This window comes from Euprymna scolopes, chromosome 14, assembly GCF_053919585.1.
Source record: "Euprymna scolopes isolate OS-2025 chromosome 14, ASM5391958v1, whole genome shotgun sequence".
Taxonomy (NCBI): Eukaryota; Metazoa; Mollusca; class Cephalopoda; order Sepiida; family Sepiolidae; genus Euprymna; species Euprymna scolopes.
The window spans coordinates 160,479,140-160,504,065 of record NC_136495.1 but is presented as its reverse complement, the minus strand read 5'-3'; the positions used below and the strand labels follow the sequence as shown (position 1 = coordinate 160,504,065).

Below are 24,926 nucleotides of genomic sequence, written 5' to 3'. Positions count from 1 at the left end.
ACGTAACATACGTAAGAGCATACACACCCACGTCCGTATATGTAAGAACGGTGATAAACACACAGACGCTTACTGTAGTAAACGCAAAAGTACTCGTAACAAGAAAAAGTAAAAGTAACAAGAAAAGTAAAAAGAATCGAACAGAACATTAAGAGTAAAAAGTAAACGATTAATTAAATAAACAGGACAGCAAACTTTACGGTAACAGATTTTACTCACCAAAGATTGAACGTTAGAAATAAATAATCATTTTTAATAATGATATTAGTTTATTTAACGTTCATAGTAATTAATAATAATTTCTCATTTGTATTTATTTTGTATAAGAAAAATTACTCATTAAAGTATGTGTGAAAATTGATAAAATTTACACTTGAAAACCAATAAACAATACAATTTATTGATATCAGGTTAAGGTTTGCCATTTTATTACATGTGAGTTTACACTTGGAAAAGAGTTACATCATTAAGATTTTACTTGTCTATGACTAGGGAACCAGTTACATATTAGCTTTGATCCTATTACATGATGAAAAGAAGTAAACTTTGAAATCGCTTAGAAAAGTTTTAACATTTTGTAATCACGATCACTACACTGATTTGAATTTAAATCTATTAAAATTGCATGCGTTTAATTCTTATGAAAAGATAAATAGCAACTATCTATAACACCTAAAAAAAAGTCTAAGAGTTTAAACAACTAAATAATACAATCTAATCTAGGTATAGGCTGAAAAACCGTGTCTATGTTTTTTACAAATATCATAATTATGTTCTTGTTTACGTTTATTTTTTGTTTGTTTTGAAAGATAAAAGACCAAAATTAAATCAAATTATAAGATCTCTGGAAAATAATTATCAGTTTTCTGAAATTATTTAAACGATAATTAATAAATAAAAATCTTAACATACCAAATAAAAGAAAATATTTTGTAAACTAAACTATGAATCACACGAATTCTGTTAATTTGGTTGGTAATAAAAATACATACAAAAGAAATTCAAAAGAAATTCAAAAATAAATACAAAAGAAATTCTTAGAATATTTAAAATGTACACAAGTAAGAAAGTTTTCTTTCCAATTTCATATATGACTTATATGTTTTTTTTATTCAGTAATACTATAAAACTATTGATAACGTCTATTGACGAAGGTTTTTCTTTAGAATTAGAAAATAAACTTTTGCAAAATGGTGTTCATAAGACAATTTTCGCTATTACATTGGATTCATTCGAAAATTTTATTTTTCATTAAAAAGTGGCTGAAGTTATTAATGATTAAATAGCAGTCAAATTGGAAATAAAATTATTTACTAATAAAATATATAAAATCACATTTATCTGCTTTTTTTTTAATTAAATTCTATTAACTGATACTTCAAATTAATCGTTACTACTAAGGATATCCAATGTCTTTAAATTATTTTCCTTATGCTGGAGTTTAAAAAATTAAATATTGACGAAAGGCTTTGAAATGTTCTTTTAGATGATGTACGATAAACAGAAGTTTCATAGTGTGGGGTATATGGTTAGAAAAGAAGAAGAAAAAAAAGAAACGTACCGGACGTATCTGCCTCACTCTTTGGGAAAGAAGAAGGAACGGATGGCCAGCGCATTTGTATACACGAAGGGCATCTTGGGAAGGTAGAGCATGATGGGAGAAGCTATTTTTTTCCCTGTCTCTTCCTTTTTTTTTTCTAGATAGGAGGATATAAAAGCAGGAAAAAATTCCCTGGGGCAGCAGAGAGAAAAGAGTCGTGAACATCTTCTCTTGAAAAGAATTTTGTATTGCTGACGTTCGGATTGTGCGGTGTGACATTGGTGGCGAGAGGCCAGGTGTGGTCGATTGGAAAAGAAGAGGGCAGAAACGTGCTGTTGTCGAGAGAGTGACTTACTCCTTCCCGAACCCAAGAACTGAATCCTGATTATAACGCTAGAAACTATTTCAGCGAGTCAAGCAGGTTAACATGGCTGACTGAAGACTCTCAACTAAGATGTTGACACCCTTCACTGGGGAGGATGACCTAATTAAATGGCTGGAAAAATTAAAGATGGTGGCAAGGTTGCAAAAAATCGAAGACGTGGTCACCCTGCTGCCACTCTACTTAGAGGGGGAAGCCCTCACTATTTACCAGCAGATGCGCGATGAAGATAAGGGAGACCTTGCCTCAATGGAGCAAAGACTGAAATTGGCTTTCGCTGAGAGTCCATTTGAAGCACTCGGTAAGCTTGCAAGTTTCAGGTGGACAGGCGAGTCTGTTGACGTCTTTGCTGCAGAGATCAGAAGACTGGCAGGATTGGCTGGTTATGTGGGGAGGAGTCTGGAGATGACGGTAAAGCTATACCTAGTGAATGGCTTCCCAGAAGAAATCTCCGCGAACATGCAGAGAATCACTGAGAGAAATACGATGGAAGTGGACGATCTCTTGGTCCACGCCAGAGTCCTAGTCAAGAATGTCAAGAGTCCAATCGTGGCTGCAGCTGTGATTTGAAATAAGTGCATGAGGCCCCACTTGAATGACGAGAGACAGGCAGCAAGGCGACAGGAGGGGAGGCCTGCCATCAAGTGCTTCCGGTGCCAGGGTCCTCATCTGCTCAAGGACTGCAAAGAGCCGAGACCGGGGGTCATCTGCTACCGATGTGAATGAGTGGGGCACATTAGCCATTATTGCGTTGCTGCACAGGACCAGGGAAACGAGTGAAGGGGAGCCATTGCGCCAGTGGTTCCTCCTTCTATGTGGAAATGGCGCACAATGAAACATTGCCTGAGTTACCGGTAGTAGTCAATGGGAAGAGAGCCATGGCCCTTGTTGACTCAGGCTTCACCACGACGTTGGTAACGAAGAATGTCGCTAGATCATGGAGCGGAGCCAAGAGTATTAAGACTGTGGATGGCAGGGAGGTGAAATGCCTGGGAGAGACAACAGCGGAAATACTGGTGCAAGGTGTGCCTATTGCACTACGAGCCCTGGTGTTGGATCGTCTGGTTGGTGATGTTGATGTGGTTTTAGGTGTAAGTGTGATCAACCAACTGGGGGGGCGCTACGTTGAGAGGGGGCCAAGTAATTTTTGGATGCCTCAGCGCAGTAGGAATGGCAGGAGTGGAAGGTGATAGAAATATCAGAACACAAAAACCAGAGGCTTGATGCATTGAGGACGAGGATTTCCTCGCAAGGTTTGATGGTGAGAGGTGGACGGTGGAATGGAAATGGATCTCCGGGCCTCAGGAACTACGAAACAAAGTAAGTTGCTACAAGAAAACACTGCGAGGAGAAATAAGAAAAGGATTCAAGGAAGAAGTGGAGAGGCGGATAGAGGAGGGAATTCTGAAACCGTGGGCAGGGGAAGAAAAAGGAGTGCTACCATTACTGACGGTTGTTCAACCCACAAAGAATAAAGTTAGACCGGTACTGGATTTCAGAGAATTAAACAGATACGTAGCCGGCCACACTGGAAATGGGATTGATGTATGTGAAGAGATGATGAGGAAGTGGAGGAGAATGAAGCAGGCCACTAAGATTGTCGACCTGAAGTCGGCTTATCTCCAGATCCATGTAGATGAAAAACTCTGAAAACATCAATTGGTTCGGTACAAGGGGAAGTTGTATTGCCTGACGAGGTTAGGCTTTGGGCTGAGCTCAGACCCCAAAATTATGACTGCAGTGCTGAAGACGGTGCTGAGTAAAGACTGTACAGTGGACAAGGCCACTATTTCGTACATTGACGACATTCTCATGGAGGAAGCAGAGGTGACAGCAGAGAAAGTGAGAGGCCATGTCGCAAGGTATGGTTTGACTGCAAAACCGGCGGAGTCCCTGGATGGAGGAGCGGCGTTGGGGTTGAAACTATGCCGAGATGGCAAAGGAAGCCTTGTCTTTAGACGAGGGAATGCAATACCCGAAATCGGAACCGACCTGACAAAACGAGAACTCCTCTCGGTCTGCAGGAGACTGATGGGACACTATCCAATCGCCGGCTGGCTCAGGATAACGTGCAGCTTTATTAAATGACAAACGGGCACTGATGGCTGGGAGGGCCGTGTGACAAAGGAGGTCACAAACATGCTACAGGAAATCATCGCGAGAGTGACATAAGAAGAACTAGTAAAGGGGGAATGGTACGTTAGCGGCGGAGACGCGGGGGTGATTTGGTGTGATGCCAGCAGTCTGGCATTGGGTGTTGTATTAGAGATGGGAGGCATGCTCTGCCTTCCCAAGATGCCCACAGAATTCCTTTCCTGGATCCACATACTTTTATCAAGGGCTTGTGATCTGTGATCAGAGTAAAATGAGGGCCATATAGATTTTTGTGAAATTTCTTTATCGTGTAGATAATTGCTAGGATCTATTTCTCAATTTGCCTGTACTTTCTTTTTGTAGATGTTAACGACTTTGATACATGTGTAATGGCTTTTTTGCTTTCATCAGAAAACATGTATAATATTACTGCTCTGAGTCTGAAGTGTCCATCACAACAGTAATGCCTAATGATGGACTGTAGTGTGTTAGCAATAGATCAGAACTAAGAAGTGTTTTGATTTTCTCAAATTATTCTTCGCATGTGTTTGACCAGTTCCATTTGGTATCTTTTCAAACAGGATTATTCAGAGGTCTCTGTAACTTATGCAGTTTGGGCAAGAAAGAACCATAATGACTTACAAGGTCCAGAAGGGATTGTAGTGTTGCAACATCCTTTGGAGCTGCCATGTGCTTTATTGCCTGAATATTATCTGTATCTTGTTTCCGACTATTTTTGTTACATATGAATCTAAGGTATTTCACGGAAGTTTGGAAGAATTTGCATTTGTCTGGTCTTAAGTGAAATCCACATTGTTGAATTCGATCCAGTATGGCAGCAAGACAATGCAGAAGTTCCTCTTGGGATGTACCTGTAACGATAATATCAATGTAGGCGGAAACTCCTGACAATCCTGTGAGTATTGTACCATAGTTTGTTGGAATATTTCTGGCGCTAACTTGACCCCAAATGGAAGGCGGTTAAATTGAAATAATCGCTTGTTGGTGTTGATAATGAGAAGATTTTTGGAATCTTCATCAACTTCCATTTGTAGAGATGTATTTGTAAGGTCTAGTTCCACTGTTGAGTTTTGAGAAAAATCCTCGCATACGGTTAGTGGATACATATGTGTCTCCAGTCTGACATTTAGCTCTGTATTGAACTCCGCATATAGGTGTACTTTATCATTAGCCTTCTTCATAATGACAATAGGTGCTGCCCAGGATGAGTAATTTGTAGGTTGGATTACTGATTTTTGTAGACGATCCAATTCTTTTTCTACTGTGGCTAAATGGTATCATGGTGTGTATGGTACAAGTCACTTTTGTCTGAAGACTGGCTTTGCATCTGCCTTCAGTTTAAAAGTCACTTTAACTTTAGAACAAACTCCAAGTCCCTCTTGAAAAACATTGGTGACCTTTGCTTTAAGTATGTTCTTAAATTTCGTTTCAGCATCTGCTGCAGTATTAATATTGAAAGAATTGAAAATTGACTGTAGGGGAACAGTGTAAATATCAAGTTCTTCAATAAAATCCAAACCAAGAAGATTCAGGGTTAATGGGTCAGAATTCAAGATTCAGAAGATTCAGGGTCGATGGCATCAGAAACATAGTACACACCTGAATTTCTTTTCCATTAAAAGAGATATTGCATGTTAACTCACCAGTTAATTGTATCTTGTTTCCCGATGAACCACTAGCAACATAAGTTGTCTTCTTACGAGTTGGTTTCCCCAACAACTCCCATGTTGGACATGAAATTAAAGTCATATCTGAAGCGGTCTAAAACTGAAAGTTTGTTGGCTTTTTGTTTATCTCAACAAGTGTATATTTTCTCCAAGCTCCGAAATTTGCATTGAAAGTGACAAAAATGAATTCGATGTGGCTTTTCGGAAACATCCTGACGTTTTTCTGTGGTTTTACTTCTTGGTTGTACAGTATTCATCCTGAAAGTGTTGTGATTATTTTTACCACAAAATCCATTCTTGTACCCACGACGGGAACAATATTAACATGTGTGTCTTTTAAATGGAAAACTCTCTCCACACTACCAACAGGGCACTAGCGGCTTTTTTCTATTTCCTATCGGGGATTTCTCTACTGATTTGATGTTGTTAGAAACCGATGGGCTTTATTGTTGCACCATTGTTGTGTCGTGTTTTAGTCTGATCAATCATTGACATTCTGTGGTCAGAATTGTTACTATTATTTCTTTGTTTTTTTTTCTACCATAGACAGCGGGCATATGCGAATGTTTGCCTCTTCTGGAGATTATTAGCCTGTGATGAAAATGAGGCATTTGAATTGATCCTCTGTCAGCGATTTCAGCCGATAATTCTCGCATTGTAAATTAAAAATCCCAGCATATTCGACAAAATCATCTGTAACATTTTGCCTTAATTTCCAAAAATTATAGCGCATATTAAACAAAGATGTCTGTTACATGTAGACATTGGTATAAAATGAACAAACGACACAGAGCTAGGTAGAAATCAAGTATACTTTATTGCTGGTCATGCTGGAAGTCTCGCTCTCCCTTCTAAGGTGAGTTACCCCAATCAGGGAAGGTCAGTAGGGGAAGTGTACCTCTACAAGGAGAGTTACACAGACAAGTAGCAATGTATTGTTTATACATGTAATTACCATCTTGTCCAACTCACTTTTTTGGACTCACCAGTCTTTTCTCTAGAATCTATAAAAGGGCAATAACTTTTATTTTCTTTATTAGAGTTATTTTCCTTTTTGCTTTTCATCGATATAACACTTATATTAATCGATTGTCGTGTTGTTGTAATTTTTTTGGAACATGTGAAAAGAAGTTTATTTCACAGCGACAGGCCTGAACTGACCAACCCAGAAGTTAAACACTCTTATACAGCAGAGGGGCCGCAAGACTAGGTGTATCAGAATTTTTTGGGCAAGTCGCCATTGCAAACATTTGGTTAAATAGACTCGCTATGTCTACAAGCTTATAACAATATGAAAATGCAATTTCAAACCCTAATTTTGCTTTCAATAAAATGAGCAAAGACCAAATTTTTAAATCATAAAATGTTAGAGGTGTAAAAAATTTCCCAAAAATTCTGATACACCTACCGCAAGACAACATGAGAGGGGGGGGGGTCATTAATTTTTTCTTTTATATATGGCAGAGATTCACCGCTAGGTGTGTCAGAAGTTTTGGGGAATTTTTGACATCCCCAACACAAAACTGTGAATAAAATATAAAAAACTCGTAATTTCTCTTTTTAAAGTGGGTTGTTTATTTTCTTTATGGAACATATTTCCAAAATAAGCTATTAAAGTTGTTTAAAAATTAATAGAAATATTATTTTTTATTTTTTAAAAAACAGTATTTACAAAGTGCCTGCGCGCGTTCATGCAGCCATGTTTTTTATGTAATGAAATCGATTGAATTTTACGAGTTAAATATTTTTCAATTTTTAAACTTTAAAAATCTATCAAAACTTTTCCATTGGTTCAATATTTAAGATATTTTCAGGTTCAATGTGAAATTTTATGCTATTTCTAATAAATTGATTATAATATTCTAGACAAGCGTTTTATTTTTAAATTCACCCCCTCCCCCATTTTGAAATGTCTATTCAAATGAAAATAAATAATTTCCTCACCTCAAATTTATATATCACAAATTGAAGATAAAAGATCAATAAATAAAATAAGCTAATTTAAAACAAAAAAGAACAGTTATTTGCAAATTTACCTGTAAAGCCCAAAGTTTAAAACCCTTTTTTTTTAAATCCATGTTGAATTTTTTTTCTTAAATGGAACCTTATAATCTTGTTATATTGTCCAGAAAATTTTGTAGAATTACGACAATTTTTTCTATTTCATTCAATGTTTTTTTAGATAATTAAAAAAAAAAAAATGACTCCATAAAGAAGAAATAAAATATATTAAATCAAAAACTCATGTATTTCTTTGAGAGAAGAAAAAAAAAAAAAAATTCGTCGAGTGTTTTGTTTTTAAAACAAAAACTGATAAGTAAAATGTGATTATTTTTTATCTACGGTGACACATATTTCTTCATGTACAAGGCTTCACGGCTTACACATATGTATTGTTTTTACGTCCTTTTATCCATCTGTGTTTCAAAACAGGAAGAAACACTGCTTCGCTAACACTGGTTAATGCTTACGTAATGGTGGTCTTTTCAAATAGTTGTTTAAAAAAATTCATTTATTTAAAAAATACATGGAATATAAAATATAGATATGGATAAATTCTCATAAATGAAGAATGGAAGCATCTATTGATTAGTATTTTTGGACGAAGTAAAGAATAGATACCCTGTAGCAGACGACACCGCCTGGCGGTGCCAGGTGCACAATTCAACTAACACCGGTGATTCGACCTTGACATTGGCACAAGCACACGGCGTCGGTTGTTTGTAAACACGTCAAATAGCAAACATGCTCGAATATTCACCAGCATTTTTTTAAAAATATATTTACAAAACCTTTGAAGATTTAAAAGAAAAAGTATATATTTACAAAACATTTTTTTAAAATAAGTAACAAAACGAACGTATTTAAATAAAAGATATTTAAATAAACGGGTGTCTCTTTCTGTTTTGGATTTTTGCAACCAAGATTGATTTTTATGTGCCGTGTTTTGGGGGGTTCTGTGTGCGTTTTTAAGACAATTCAATATTTATTCTTTAAAACATTAACTTCAGTGACAATATATTTTCAAAATAATATTTTTAAATATTACATTTTTACGAATATTCGCGAGCAAGATTTAAAAAAAAAAAAAAGACGAGGTGTTTTTTTTTTTTTTCAATTAAATTATAAACTTTATTTGAACTTTCAACAAACTTTTACAGACAGTTTTTTTTTAAATAAAAATTATAAAAAGATTTCTATCTTGTGATACTACATTTCATCTTTATAAAAATAAAAGTTATAAAAAGATGTGAATAAAATAATATATTTTTTTTATCTCAATTGTTTATACTTGTGATTTTATTATGCATAAAAATTGCCTCGGCCTAAAAGGATTTCTCCTTCACTGACCACCGACATACATCGCACTGTAAATAAATATTGAATTGTATCAAAAATGCACAAAAAAGAAATGGCCAAAACCGTATAGAATGAACCTTTTTTTATAAGTTTTATTCAAACAGTCTTTATTTGAACTTAATGGACTGTTGTTTTTTTTTATTATTTATTAACTGTTTTATTCTTTTTATCAAACAAAAATAGAACTTTTATAATGAAATATATATTATGGACTGTTTTTCAAACATCGAAATTTTTAAATTAAAGTTTTATTTAAAACAAAAAAAAAGACAAGGTGTTTTTTCTTTTCGAGATATTTTTTTTCACCATTTATTACTTTGAAATTTTATTCAACAATGAAATGATAAAAAAAAACTTTTCGTTAAATATATTTTTAAAAAATTATTATAAAATATCCATAAAGTCTATTTTTATGTCTGTAAAAGTTTGTTGAAAGTTCAAATAAAGTTTATAATTTAATTGAAAAAAAAAAAAACACCTCGTCTTTTTTTTTTTTTTAAATCTTGCTTGCGAATATTCGTAAAAATGTAATATTTAAAAGTATTATTTTGAAAATATATTAATTGTCGCTAAAGTTAATGTTTTAAAGAATAAATATTGAATTGTCTTAAAAACGCACACAGAACCCCCCCCCCAAAAAAAAAAAAACACGGCACATAAAAATCAATCTTGGTCGCAAAAATCCGAAACAGAAAGAGACACCCGTTTATTTAAATATCTTTTATTTAAATACGTTCGTTTTGTTACTTATTTTAAAAAAAATGTTTTGTAAATATATACTTTTTCTTTTAAATCTTCAAAGGTTTTGTAAATATATTTTTTAAAAAATGCTGGTGAATATTCTAGCATGTTTGCTATTTGACGTGTTTACAAACAACCGACGCCGTGTGCTTGTGCCAATGTCAAGGTCGAATCACCGGTGTTAGTTGAATTGTGCGCCTGGCACCGCCAGGCGTCGTCGTCTGCTACAGGGTATCTATTCTTTACTTCGTCCGTATTTTTTATAGGTAAGTGATTTTTTTTAATTTATATGTATTTATTATGTTTAGATAAAGTTAAAATTCGTTGAATTTCGTGAAATCTTTTTTAAAGAAAGCTGATTTAAAAAATATTGTATATTTTTCAATAAAACCTTTTATTATTTTAAAGTTTGGTCTTTGCTCCTTTTATTCAAAAAACAAAATAGGGTTTAAATTACATTATTCATATTGTTATAATCTTTGAAATATAGCGAGTCTACATAATCACTTCATTTGTAATGGCGAATTCTGACACTCCTAATGCACCGCTGAATCAAGTGAAGGTTAATCTACTCTTTTGTACAGCAAAGGCATGCTGTGGGACACGTAGCGCTGACAAGATTTCACTTGAAACTGCTCGTTGTGAACTTTGAGTCTTACTAGGATTCGGCGACATATGTGGGTTGCCAAGAACATTATAACTATCTGAGTCCGACCTCTGACACATTACGAGGAAGGTCACAACTTAGGTTTCTACACTGATCCATGATGAAGTTTCTTTTCTGTTGGAAAACATCTCGAGATATAGCCAGAAAAAGTGGAAGTTTCTCAATTTAAGATTCTAATAAACATCTTTTGCTTCCAATTTTTAAAATAATTTTGCACTGTTGTAAGTATTAGAGGGCTCATAGTTGATTGAACCACTGAAACAAGAAATGCTTACAAGCATAAATCTATATATATCTATAAGAGTGAAAGTGTCTATCTGTCTGTCTGTGTACTTTGTCAATTTTCCGTTTACAGAAATTTGATATACTGGATACTGAGATTTGCGAAAATCTTTGTAATTGGTTTTCGGCCAGAAAGTTGGCTGTTAAGGGATCAAAGTTCAACGAGTTGACCTTTGAGAACTCTACCAAACTCCTCCGCTAATTTTGGGTCTAAACACTTGAAATTTTAGATATAGGTTCCTTGGACATGGATCAAACTTAATAACTCGATTTGAGCCCAAAACAATAAATATTAAGGGGTCATAAAAGAGGTCAAAGATTGATCGCTTTTTTATTTTTGCTCACCTTACACCTCCAAACATCCGGGCAATGCAGGGGTGAAATGCTAGTACTTAATAAGCACAAATAGTTCACTAGTACATAAATACCCATTTATTACGAATTGACAAGTGTAAAAATGATGTAACATCACAATACAGAAAGAATTAAATGATCCTAATTATGATATAATAGAATTATTAATTTTTATGTAAATTATAAAATTATTAATTCCATCTACTACCTAACTAACTAATGAATTAATTTTATTCAAACAATTTTCACTACATAAATATATGCAAATAATAGGGGGGAAATAAGTTCAATCCAGCGACTGACACCCTTTCTAACTCAACAATAAACAACAACATATGCAAATAATAAATAAAATATTTATCAATATTCAAATTTTATTTTTAGCTGCAATATTTTAAGTCTAAAAAATTCTTATTTTTTACTTTACTAGAATATCTTGTTCTTTACTTTTCCAGGTTTAATAAAATCTTAAGAATATTATTTTTCATGCGCGCATTTTTCCATATAATAATAAATGTTTGAAGCCACAGGAAAAAAGGCCAAAAAAAGCCAAATTCAAAAGCGAAACCACATTTTTAAAGGTAAAAAGGCCAAAGAAAAGGCCAAATTGAAAATTAAAGAAAAATGAACTATATTCAAGTTTTTAACAGTTTTTTTTTTCTGAATTAGTTTTGTCGTGTTTTCTTGGCAAAAACGTTACCTATGAAATTGAAGCTGAAAAATATGCTTTGCCCCCCCCCCTCCAAGCATATTTTTCGGGTTTAATTTAATAGGGAATGGTTTTATTTTTAATATTTAGGCAAATAATCTCATTACAATACATTCTACAGTTTAGATATTTTTAACATTATACAAGAAAACGTTAAAAAAAATTTAGTACTATTTTAATATTAAATAATTTAAGGAAAAGTTGGTAAATTTGTAGATGAGAACTCTAAGGTGCTCCTGTCCCCCAAAATAACAGATGGATCTATCTTTTTAGACGATTAGGTTTGAGTATCTTGAAAAACTTGGGTAAAACAATTATTTTAGAATTCAGAGTGAGAGATCAGTCTTGCATATAAATTTAACATACGGTGATCACTCATTTCTAACAGGATAGCATTTTAAGAGCATATAACCACAATCTTTTCTGCGAAAGAAGATAAATTGTGTTTTTTACAAGATTATTAACTTACATTATTTAAATACCAGTAGGACCCATTCAATGGTGTTGCCCGGTGGAAGCATGCCCCCACACCTGCAAAATATTAAAATATGGTTGTTCTTGTTGTTGCCCAACCCCCCAACTTCCTCATGTTAAGAACAGCTTCCAGAATAGACACACCCGACCTCCTCATATTAAGAATGGGTTTCAGAATGGACTCCCCCAACATCCCTGTGTTAAGAACGGCTTTCGGAATAGACACCCCAATCTCCCCATATTAAGAACGGATATCAGAATAGACATCCCATTGTAAGGGAGGGGGTTGTCAAATATTTGTCCCAAATTTAACCTTGATAATCGTTGTCATAATACTCACCCACAAATACTATAAGCCAACAAAAAAATTGGGGGATGCCAGTGTCGGTCGGATAGAATTAGATTTGTTCCTCACGCATGCATATAAATCTGGCAGCCACTGATTTAACATGCATAATACAGGTCTTTATATCTCGAAAACTACTTGTATATGCTAAATATAAATGAGATTTTCTGAATCAGCATAGCCGAAAAGCTTTAAAAGTCGGCATTGTAAAGAAAAGTGTGGAGCTGGAGTTAAGGTAAAAATTTTAAATGTTCCACAAAAGATTCATACACCATATGAAAAGGCAGTTTGCTACGTGAAGGCACATTCAACGGCCGTCGTTTATGTTACTGCGTGCTCACGTGTGGTGTAAACAGAAGCTGTAAAATGGTGGGAAATAGTCCCTGGGTTCAGGGGTTAATACCATGCAAACATTGATTTGCAACGAGTTTGATTATCAGATTCATTGTCAGCGACCCTGATTACCCCTAAAAAATAAATTAGAGTAGTCGGTGTTCTGTTGTAGCGTATCACTATATTTACCAAAGAAAAAGTATGAAAAATAAAATTTGAGTAGAAATGATTTTTATTAATGGTCATCGTCAGCTCACGTAATTCCTGATTTTTTACAGAACTCTACCATAAGCATTTATAGGGTAAATCTGTTCCTTCTTTTCTAGTGTTCTTCAGTATTTCTATTGTGATGAGATTTATTGAAATAGAATATAGGAAATGGACATTATTGAAAAGTATACAATAACAATTAACATATAAAAATAAGACAATTAGTCATTATTTGCACCTTTAATGGCAAAATTTAAAATTAAAAATTTTATTTTATTTATTTTATTATTTATAATATTATTTATACAATAAAGATATGTTTATGAAAGTTTCAAAAAAAAAAAATTAATGTCTAGAATCTTTCCAACTCCATAAAACCTTTACAATGACGACTTTCACAAATTTTCAAGGGTGCTGAAAACGAATACGTACTTTAAAAGTGGCATAGAGAAATAGTTTTCATGATATGAAGAAATTACTTTTTCACAAAATGTGGGATCAGTTTTCTATATAAATTTAACATAAAATGAGCATCCACTTCTGGGCCAACTAGAAAGGGCGCATTGGGTGTGGGGGCTCACAGGTTTTTCTTTTGCTTTTTTGTTTTTTCTGTTTTCTTCTTTCAATATTTTTATTATTTTTTTTCAATAAAGACACGAGGACATTAAAGAAAAAAATAAAGAAAAATCTGTATGCTATACTTACGTGTGACGGAAAGGGTTTTTCGTCCATTCCGACTGCAAGAACTTCGAAACCAGGGTCGAAAAAGGAAGAGGTGCACTTTGACCTGCAAAAAGTAACAAAATAAAAAACATCATTAAAAAAACAGATCCAATCTTTTATCTAAATAAAAGGTAAAATATGTGTGTGTATTTGTATGTCTGCCAAAGCAGAAAACATTTGAAGAACTATGTATTCTGATGGAGAGGCACATCAGGCGGCCCCCAACGAGATACATGAACGTTTCTTATTCAACACGAGAGACAAACAAGAAGGTGAGTCCATTAGTGAATATGTGGCCACACTGAGAAAAATGTCGGAACATTGCAACTTTGAAGAAAAAGTAAATGAACACATACGTGATCGTTTGGTTGTGGGAGTGAAAGATGAGAAGATACAGGAGCGCTTGCTGGGCGAAAGAATGCTAACTTTGCACAAGGCCATTGAAATAGCAGTGTCTATGGAATCGGCAAGGAAATATTCCAAGTTGATGTTGGGAGCACAGACGCGTGGAAGTGAAACGTCTGTACACAGGTTACCATTAAAACGAGAGTGTTATCGTTGTGGAAGCACTGGCCACCAAGCGGACAAGTGCCAGTTTAAAAACAAGGAATGTTTTAAATGCAGGCGAATAGGGCATACTCGTCGGAAGTGTAGGCAAGAAGAGAGCAGGCCTCCTAACTCCGCAAAACAAGGTAGGGAAAGCAGGATGGTGAACAATGTGGAGGAAAATTGGTGTGAAGAAATGGAAATAAATATGGAAAGGCTAGACTTGCACACAGTTGCTAACCTTCGGACACCACCAGTATTAGTGGAACTGCTAATTAATCAAGAGAAAGTGGTCATGGAAGTGGACACTGGAGCTGCATGCACAGTAATGAGCCTAGAAAAATTCAATAAAATTGGCCAAGTTCGTGATCTAAAGGAAAGCCATGTCAAGTTGAGAACGTACACTGGTGAATTGGTGAATTAGTGAAACCACATGGGACCACAGACGTGGAAGTAATCCAGGAAGGGTTAAAGCATCGACTAGCTTTGCTGGTGGTGAAAGGTAATGTACCGACACTTCTTGGCCGCAACTGGTTGAATAAGGTAAAGCTGGATTGGAGAAGCATGTTTCCTTTATACCAGGAAGATTCCCCTTCGAGGTTGGAAAGGCTTTTAAAAGAATTTGATTCGCTGTTCAGTGAAGAAATGGGGTGTTTAAAGGATTTTAAGGTCAAAATACCCATTGATAAAACGGTGAGTCCCAAATTTGGTCGGGCAAGACCAGTACCTTATGCCATAAAAGCGGATGTGGAAAAGGAGCTAGATCGCCTGGAAAACCAGGGAATTTACAAAAGAGTGGAATACTCTAGGTGGGCTGCCCCCATTGTACCGGTTGCCAAAAATAATGATGAAGGCATCCGGATCTGTGGAGATTACAAACAAACAGTAAACTGGGCATCACCATGTGACTATTACCCTCTTCCTCGGACAGAAGATATATTTGCTACTTTGAAAGGAGGTCAAAAATTTAGCAAGCTCGACTTGAGCCATGCCTATCAGCAGCTGGAATTGGATGCAGAAACCCAGGAATTGCTAACAGTAAACACTCACCAAGGATTATACCAGCCCACCAGACTACAATTTGGGGTACACAGTGCTACAGGGATTTTTCAAAGGGAGATGGACAAAAGATTGAAGAACATTCCTTTTTGCAAGGTGCGTGTGGATGACATCCTGGTTTCAGGTAGTGATGACAGTAGTCATCTGAAGAATTTATACAGTGTATTTGCTGCTCTAGATAAGGCCGGATTAAAATTAAAGAGAAGTAAGTGCAAGTTTCTCCTTCCTGAAGTGACATATCTGGGTTTCAGAATTAGTAAGGAAGGCATAGCGCCTCTTCCAGACAAAGTAGCCGCCATGACAGAGCCACCTCGACCGCAAAACATCACAGAATTAAGAGCCTACCTAGGGGCACTTAACTATTATCATAGTCATTTGCCAAACTTATCAACTATACTTGAACCGCTTCACAACTTAATGAGGAAGGGTGCTCCCTGGGTATGGGGTGCTGGACAAACCAGGGCTTTTGAAGAAACAAAGAAAATGCTGTGTTCTGCACCTCTTTTAACTCATTTTGATCCATCTAGCCCGATTCTGGTGCAAGTAGATGCTTCTCCCTATGGACTGGGAGCTGTAATGGCTCACAAAATGGAAGGGAGAAACCAGTATGCTACGTATCACGAACGCTGTCTGAGGCAGAACGGAATTATGCGCACATTGAGAAGGAGGGGCTGGCCCTAGTCTTTGCGGTGAAAAAGTTGCACCAATATCTGTATGGGAATAATTTAACGTTGTTCACTGACCACAAACCGTTATTGGGGTTGTTTACTGAAAACAAGCCGATCCCTTCTCTTGCTGCTGCCAGAGTTCAACGCTGGGCCATATTTCTGGCTGCTTATAATTACAGGTTGGAGTATCGTGCCGGGTCCCTTAATGGAAATGCAGATTGCCTCAGTCGTCTTCCAATCAGTGTGCAAGAGCAAGATGTCACACCTAATTCTAACAGGATGCACATGATGAACTTGGTTGATGCTCCAGTGACTGTGGCGGCAGTAAGATTGGAGACAAGAAGAGACCCTACTTTGAGTCGGGTGTACGAATACATCCTGAATGGCTGGAGTAGGTGTATTCCAGACATGGCAATGAAGCCCTACTTCAACAATCGGACAGAGTTGACATGTGAAGATGGTACCGTATTATGGGGGAGTAGAGTAGTAATTCCGGCTATACTCAGAACAAAAGTGTTGCAGCAATTACATCAGACACACATAGGGATCGTGCGAATGAAGGCCCTTGCTCGCAGCTATGTGTGGTGGCCAAATCTTGATGCAGATATTGAGAGAGCCGGTAAAGCTTGTGGAACCTGCATACATTATCAAAGCAACCCCGGCAAGGCTCCCATTCATTGCTGGGAATATCCAAGTTCACCATGGGAGAGAATCCACTTAGATTATGCAGGTCCATTTTTGGGGCACATGTTTTTGATAGTAGTGGATGCTCATTTAAAGTGGACTGAAGTTTGCATTACAAAATCATCTTCTGCTATGACCACAATTGAAAAATTGAGAGGGATCTTCGCAACTCATGGACTACCGGTATTAATTGTGAGTGACAACGGTCCCTGTTTTACAAGTGAAGAATTCAAAGCATTCATGAATGCTAATGGAATTCGGCACATTTTCACAGCTCCTTACCATCCTTCCTCGAATGGACTAGCAGAACGCAGTGTACGCACCTTCAAGGAAGTGCTAAAAAGGATGAATACAGACGGCAAGGCAACACTTGAAACCAAGGTTAACCGATTTTTATTCACTTATAGGATAACTCCAAACTCATCAACTGGGGTTTCTCCTACCGAGCTGATGCTCAAACGGCAGTTACGAACAGCGTTTCATTTGGCAAAGCCAGACGTACAAGGCTATGAGTGTAAAAAATAAAATGGAAAGGGGGAGCAAGGTAATGGTGCCGCTCCGTGAATTTAAAGTAGCCGATCCTGTGCTTGTGTGTAACTATGGATCTACTCAGCGATGGATTGAAGGTACCATTACCAGACAGTTGGGAGCAGTGAATTTTGAAGTGGAAACCGGTAGAGGGCTAGTAAGGAGGCATGTGGACCAGCTTGTGAAACTCTCATCACCAGTAGCACTGGAACTTACGCCTGAGATACAAGCAGATAATGCTGCAAAGAATCTTGAGAGTTTCAGCACACCTGAAGTTTCCAGCACACCCGACAGTCCTGAGGAAAGTTTAATACCTGAGAGCAGGCATATGGAAGTGGTTGCAGAGACTCCAGCAGTGGTAGAAAAATCGGCATCACCACCCTCTCGCAAGTCAGGGCGTATTCGGAGACCACCAAAAAAATTTGAAGACTATGTTCGTGATCCAGAGTAAGATTGAAGGAATGTAATATATTGGACAGGATTATCTCCCTTGCACTTCAATGAACTACGGATTATCTCCCTTGCACTTCAATGAACTACCACTAGAGGGCGCGACAGTCTTGAAATCTGTTCTTTGTGTAAGTAAAAGGACCGGGTGACGATCTTTCCCTACGAGACGTACCGTCTGCCGATCCATCTATAATGTTATTTTGTCTTGTGCATTTTTATTCATTATGCATTGTTAATGTTGATACACATTAATAAATAATAATAATATATAAATTCCAAAATCCAAAAAATCACTTATCTATAAAACCTACTATTCAAAGAGTACTTCAATTGTTCATTGTTAAGAATTTATCCACATGTATACTTATATTCCATGTCCTTTTTAAATAAAATACTTTTTTAAACAAGGATTAAAAAAATGCGAACTCAGCTTTTTTTAAACTGTTCAAATAAAGGGAGACAAGTCTGATTTTATTCGCCTTTATCTTCCAGTGGCTTTAAATAGACATAATTAATATTTCTTTTTATTGCGTGCTGTAAACCAAAATTAGTATTTTGGTGCCTGCCTCGGTAGTTAAAAACTTATAAGGTTTTGCCGTTAAACACAAAAAAAAACAGTTGACCGATTTTTAAATTTTTTTTTTATTCTCTTAATGAAATATGTTTTTGATTGATATATTTTAATACTTCTTTATCGAGTGAATTTTTTTAATATCTAAAACGAGAAGCATCCAATATTTACTTGATATTCTAAGCATAACATAAGCCTCCATTAAAAAAAAAAATCAATGTGGGTTTAAAAAAAAAAAAAGGTTTTACACTTTGAATTTACAGGTAAATTTCCAAAATAAACCACTTCTTTTTTATTTTAAATTAGAATATTTTATTTATTGGTCTTTTTATCTTCAATTTGTTATATATAAAACTTTGGTGAGTAATTAATTATTTTCATTTGAATAGACATTTCAAAATGAGGAGGGGGTGAATTAAAAAAAAAACCCTTGTCTAAAATATTATATTTGTTTTTATTGGAAAGCGCATAAGATTTCACATTGACCCTGAAAATATCGTAAAAATTGAACCAATAGAATAATTCTGATAGATTTTTAAAGTTTAAAAATTGAAAAATACTTAACTCGTAAACTTCAATTGATACGTAAAAAAAATGGCTGCACGAAGACGCGCCAGCATTTTGTAAACATTGTTTGTTAAAAAAATGAAAGAAATATTATTTTTTAAACAATTTTAATAGTTTATTTCGGAAGTATATTCCATAAAGAAAATAACCAACCCCCTTGAAAAAGAGAAATTACGTGTTTTTATATTTTATTTGCAGTTTTGTGTTAGGGATGGAGCACTTTATTTAGTTTTGCAGGGTGCAGACGTCTGCTGCTATTATTATTATTATTATTATCATTATATAATAATATTATTATATTAAAATAATAATAATAATAATAATAATAATAATAATAATAATTTTGGCCTATTTCTATTTTTTTTGTTGTTGTTTATGTATTATTAATTAATGTTATTATTGTGGGGAAAAGAAGTAAAGAGAGCATGGCAGAGAGTCGAATTTACAAGGTTCTTTTGTAGAAAATATATCAACATAACAAACAAGGTTAACTCTCAATTTATAAAAGGAAAAAGATTTATTACATTTTAGGAAATATTTTCATTGAAATTAATATGAGTGAACAAAAGGGGGAAATTAGTTTGAGATTTCGAGGAAGTTTGAGTTGATAATTCAAGAGCCGTGATTAGTTCACGGGTCTGTAAATCGTAAAGAAAACTTCCTCACTCAACTATATAAAATAATTTTCACTGAAAGTTTTTGAGTAGAGTTAATTAATCACTCTGGAAGGTTCATTGAAACATGTGAGAAGTTTTAAAATAATTATTTTCATAAACTTAATTTCAAGTGAGCATACGATAATAAAAGGGGGAATGCAAAAGTTAGTTACTGTTTCTGTGTCTGTGTGTTCGCCTACATTGTCTGATTAGCTGACTGTTATGTTCAAAGTGTTGTCTTGTTAGAGTTGAGTTGCAGACAGTAGTGATATATGCTTTCCAACATTATCTCTGAATTTTTGTTAACTGTTTTTTTTTTAAAATACAAAGCTCTTTTAAAGATTCTCATCGGCTCCCACAGACACCGAATTTCCGACAGCTTGAAAAATTCTCTGATTGGTCAGAAAATGAAAACATTGAATTTTTAAAGTAATTTAGTAAAAAGGCGCCTCTAGCCGCATGCTCAGAAAACGTTTCGGGGAACTTGAACTTCCAGCAGCGAAAGAGTGAACATCGTAGCTCACCATATAATAATAATAATAATAATAATAATAATAATAATAATAATAATAATAATAATAATAATGGCAGTTTGCAAATATGTCTGCAACCTGCAAAACTAAATAAAGTGCTCAAGTAGGTGTATCAGAATTTCTTTGGAATTTTTGACACCCCTAACACAAAACTGCAAATAAAATATAAAAACACCTAATTTCGCTTTTTAAAGTGGGTTGTTTATTTTCTTTATGGAATATACTTCCAAAATAAACTATTAAAATTGTTTCAAAAATAATATTTCTATTAGTTTTTATTTAATTATTATTATTAATATTATTATTATTATTAATAATAATAATAATAATACTAATAGTAGTAGTAGTAGTAGTAGTAGTAGTATTTTATAATAATAATAATAATAATAATAGTAGTAGTAGTAGTAGTAGTAGTAGTAGTAGTATTTATCTGTAGTTATCTATATGAAACTTTCGTGCTATATGGTACCGGAACTTCTTTTAAATGAAGTAAAGTGTACCTGAAAAGTTGCAAATTCTGTCAAATTGTCCGGCAAACAACCTGGTCAAGTCACCGACACTGTTGATTCTTGTTGTGTGTAGTGTTGGTCTAGGTTGCTATGCTTCGTTCGTCTGTGTTTAGCACAATGCATTATCAGTTTTTAGATCTTGACTTGACCTAAGTACCATGATGGCAGGCTGCTCCATGTTTATCCACACCATAGAATTTGGTTGGTTTCTGAAGTTTAGAATTGTATCTGCATGGTATGCTGACAGATTCAAAACACTTTAAGGGCGCTTCATTATAAACTTTGTGTGTCTTGTTGATCTTGTTCAAGTTCGGAAATGCCTTTGAATATAAACAGTCTGAAAGCAAAATGGCAAAATATGTTAATTGGAAAGCTATTACCTTGGGTGTCTATATCAGCCATTTACAGGTTGCAGTGGGCCCTTATATTTTAAATTAACAATTAAAATACAACATCCTACTAAAATAAATATTTTTAATTAATGTCTCAAATAAAATATAAACATTTATATTAGAATGTTATGAGATGAGTGGAATATATTTTTATATAATTTTTATTATCTTAAAATTCATGAAACAATTAAAATTTTGTGAAAAATATAATTTCATTTTTCTAATTTTGGGAAAGGCAAAATTTTCTTTTATAAAATAAAATAAACTTCTTTAAAAATGTATTGTTTAGTGTGAGATATTTTACCTCAACTTCGTTTTGCTCCAGTGACAGTGGCAAAATAAGACAAACACAACAAGGCCTTCCTTAAAATTCAATACAAATTTTATTAGATTCTCAGTTGTACAAAGGGATGCCAGTTTTCCCCTCTGAAAAGAGCTGTTAACAACTTTGAAAGGTGATAGTCTTTCATCTTCAACAGGAAACTGGAAGTAGATTCATCTTTCTTCTAAGATCTGAGTTTACAGCCATTTGAAGGGGGTCGATATGAAGCATTCTGATAAAAAGATTCAATTCTCGCATTGAAACAATATTACAGAAGTTCATGATTAATGTTCATGGAAGGAAAGGTCATTGATAATAGGTCGGCAATTCAGACCTAAAAGTCTTAGGCAGACTTAAATAATTATTATTGAGCCTAATCATTTAGGCTTAAAATAAGTCTCAAGGAGACAAACAGGAAGAGGTGCGCAATGTTCCAGTCCTTCATCATTGGCTGTATTTTGTGGAACTGAAAAAGAAGAGGAACGCATACAAAAAGCTTGTCAAGGCAAACCCCACAGCAAATACAATCGACCAATCAGATTGGTCCAAAACAAATACAATGGGGGGCATGATGTAATTGTCAAATTTCTAACATTAGTAAATCTCTCAAATAAACAACCTCTCAAGTAACTTCTGGTTAACTACTGAGTACTCATCCCGATTTTCCTGATTTATTTATTTATTTATTTTAAAGCAGGAATACTAGAGAAGAATAAAAGAACTTAACATATTTTTTTATATTTCACATATTTTGTCCCACAAACGTGAGGATTATTAGGTGAAACTTGATGGCAGATGTTCCTCTATTTTAAGCCAATACAGTCAGTCTAAATTAAAGGACAGGAATTCCCTGACAAAAGGTGGGGAACTATCATAAGTTAACTCCTCATTTTGGTTAGTGGGCCAATTGAATTGTACAAAACTTGTTGCTAAGGGGAAAAGGCCACAGAGTAAGAAAAAAGTCAGCAGTTAGGAACAAGGCGAGCAGGACAAAACCAAAAATTTCGATAGCAAATCAAAGGAAAGAGAATTAATTACGAGGTCATTTCTTTGACGAAAAGGAACTAAGCGGATCAAAGCCCTCCAATGCTAAAATCGCCATTTCTTACATAAATTTAATCCCTCTATGTTTACCAGCAACAAAAGATTTTAACTTCCCCACAAGAGATTTGCACGAAGTGTCGCAGCAAGAGGGAGGAGAAAGCTGAGTAATTTATGTTAAGCGATATAGATGCCAGAAATTCTTTTCAAAGATTGAACGAATCAGTTCTTTCGACTTCTGTCTTCTTGGGGTTAATGTTACACTCTTCACAAGCAAGTTCTTTTCAACCGTCGACTGACCAAAAAAAAGAAACGACTTGCAATTTTTGTTTCGGCTTGACTTTTTATAGCCGTCGGGCAAACCCAATTGTCATGGTAATGCGAGTATCACTCATAAACGTTTTTCTTTGTAATCTAACGGTCCATGATTCACTCCCCGACGCAGACACGCACAACTCATACTTTTTGTGTGCTTTTGCGCATGCTCGTCACACTCCTCCCTGATCTCAAGATCACACATATGACAATGGTGGGCAGGATGTTTCGTCCGGGTACTTCTCGTTAATGGTACAGATTCAGGAACTTCCTCAGTGGTGCCTTCGTTTGCCAGATCATTAAACTCGTCCTCCTCTGGATCCTCATCATCTTCTGAAGAGCTTCCGTCATCATTTTCTGAAGAGCTTTTGTCATCTAGCCATTCATACAGCAGTGGGTCTTCATAATCTGATGAATTGAGTTCATCATTGATTATAACGTCATGTCAGCATGCTGGGCGCACATCTTTTATGTGGCGTTGTGTTCCATCAATTGATATTGAGTGTTGACTATTTATTTTTGTCACTGTTCCTGTACTGAACTGCGTTGTGCATTTTACCCGCGTATTCTTCACCCAAACCGTATTCCCTTCCTTGTACGGATTAGCCACTGTGGTCTCGAGCACCCTCACTTCATCGATACCTTTGATACCGATCTTATAATTGTATAGCATATTCGCAGGTGCTGTCATGGCTGTCTTGTCATTTTTAGGCATGATGTTGTACCAGTACACTGCCTCCATCATGCACCCTGTTCTTGCCGCAATGCGCTTTATAGTGTGATAGGATTGCTTAATTATACCGTTTCTGGAGGGTACATGGGCACACTGAAATCGAATGTGCATACCCCACATTTGTGTAAAATCAGCAATTGTCTTTCCATAAAATGCTGCACCATTATCTGTGAGCAATTCAGTCGGCGGCCCCCTTTCGCAGAATATACTCTGCAACTCCTTAATGACGCTAGCCGAATCCTGTTGGTACAACTGCCTCCAAAGGGCAAAACAGCTGGGACCACAATCTATCAATATCAAGTACACCTGAGTATCGAAATAGGTTATATCCACAGCAACTCTACTCCAAGTGTCTGTGATGTTAAGCCTACCTAGCTTCCAATGCATCAGAGCTGGATCTATGGATTGGCATTCTTTACAATCCCCAACCACCGATCGCACTTGAGTTTCAGTTATTGTTGGATTGACTAACTTTACAAAGTACCATGTCCTTTTCCACCGAGATGTCCACTGGACTGATGAATTGTCTGTATCTGAGAGTCGTGTTCCTGTTTGTGTTCAGCGCACACAAGTTTTCTGGGTTCTGTTGCCTTATGGATCTCATATATCCACTGCTGTGGTACTTGAGTAAGTTGGTCAGCTCTGCTATCGTGAAATTTGATGAGCCTTATGTTAATTGTTAGTTCATATTCCGAGACCAAATCTCGAAGCGTGGAGAGGCGACGCCTGATTAACATTTCCGAGGCTGCTTTGGTGTGTACTCTAGTCTGTCTAGACAAGGTGTCAGTTATCCACCGATAGACACAGGCAGAGTCAGTTTGCAAATGTATGGTTTTAGCTTTCCACTGTATCAAGCTCAACTAAATTTATGTGTTTGTCTTCATACACTGCACGGAGCCAGCTTGCGTCCTCCACCACAGAACCATTGCTTTCCACAACCACGACTGTAGTAATAGAACTGACATCCACCCATACTGTGACTTCTTCTCCACAGATACACCAGTCACCTTTTACTGGATCTTCCTGGGCTACTCTCAAACAAATGTCTTTGATCATCCATGCTAGAATAGGGTCTCATACTTCAACATGCAATCCAGTTGTGATCATATTTGCCCTTCGTTTCACAAATGCTGTGGCGACACGCAATCAGCCACACACTGAGAAATGATCAGTCAGTTTCCCGCACACTGAAAACACAATTCGGCAAGTAAGTCTATTAAGTACTGTCGGAAGGTCACTGCCACGCTGCCATAACAATTTTCTGTTCTCCTCTTGGACATGTAATCCCAATACACATGAGCCCAGTCTCAACTGTTCTGTGGTCTTGCTTTCCAGGCCAAACTTCTCCAAATGTTCCTTTACACGGGTTACTGAACATATGCCTTCATTCACAAAAATGTCATCAATATATGAGGACATGGCCTCATTTACATTCTTATCCTGACTGAG

General features: G+C 35.7%; 1 protein-coding gene across 1 annotated transcript in view; it reads right to left on the bottom strand.

Moving 5' to 3' along the window:
• LOC145293381 (uncharacterized) overlaps window positions 1-24,926 on the bottom strand; it is a 163,139-nt gene that overhangs the window by 122,108 nt on the left and 16,105 nt on the right. Inside the window, exon 2 of the mRNA XM_080140014.1 lies at window positions 13,886-13,967. Within this exon, the coding sequence (XP_079996140.1) occupies window positions 13,886-13,967 (82 nt within the window). The remainder of the gene's footprint in view (window positions 1-13,885; window positions 13,968-24,926) is intronic.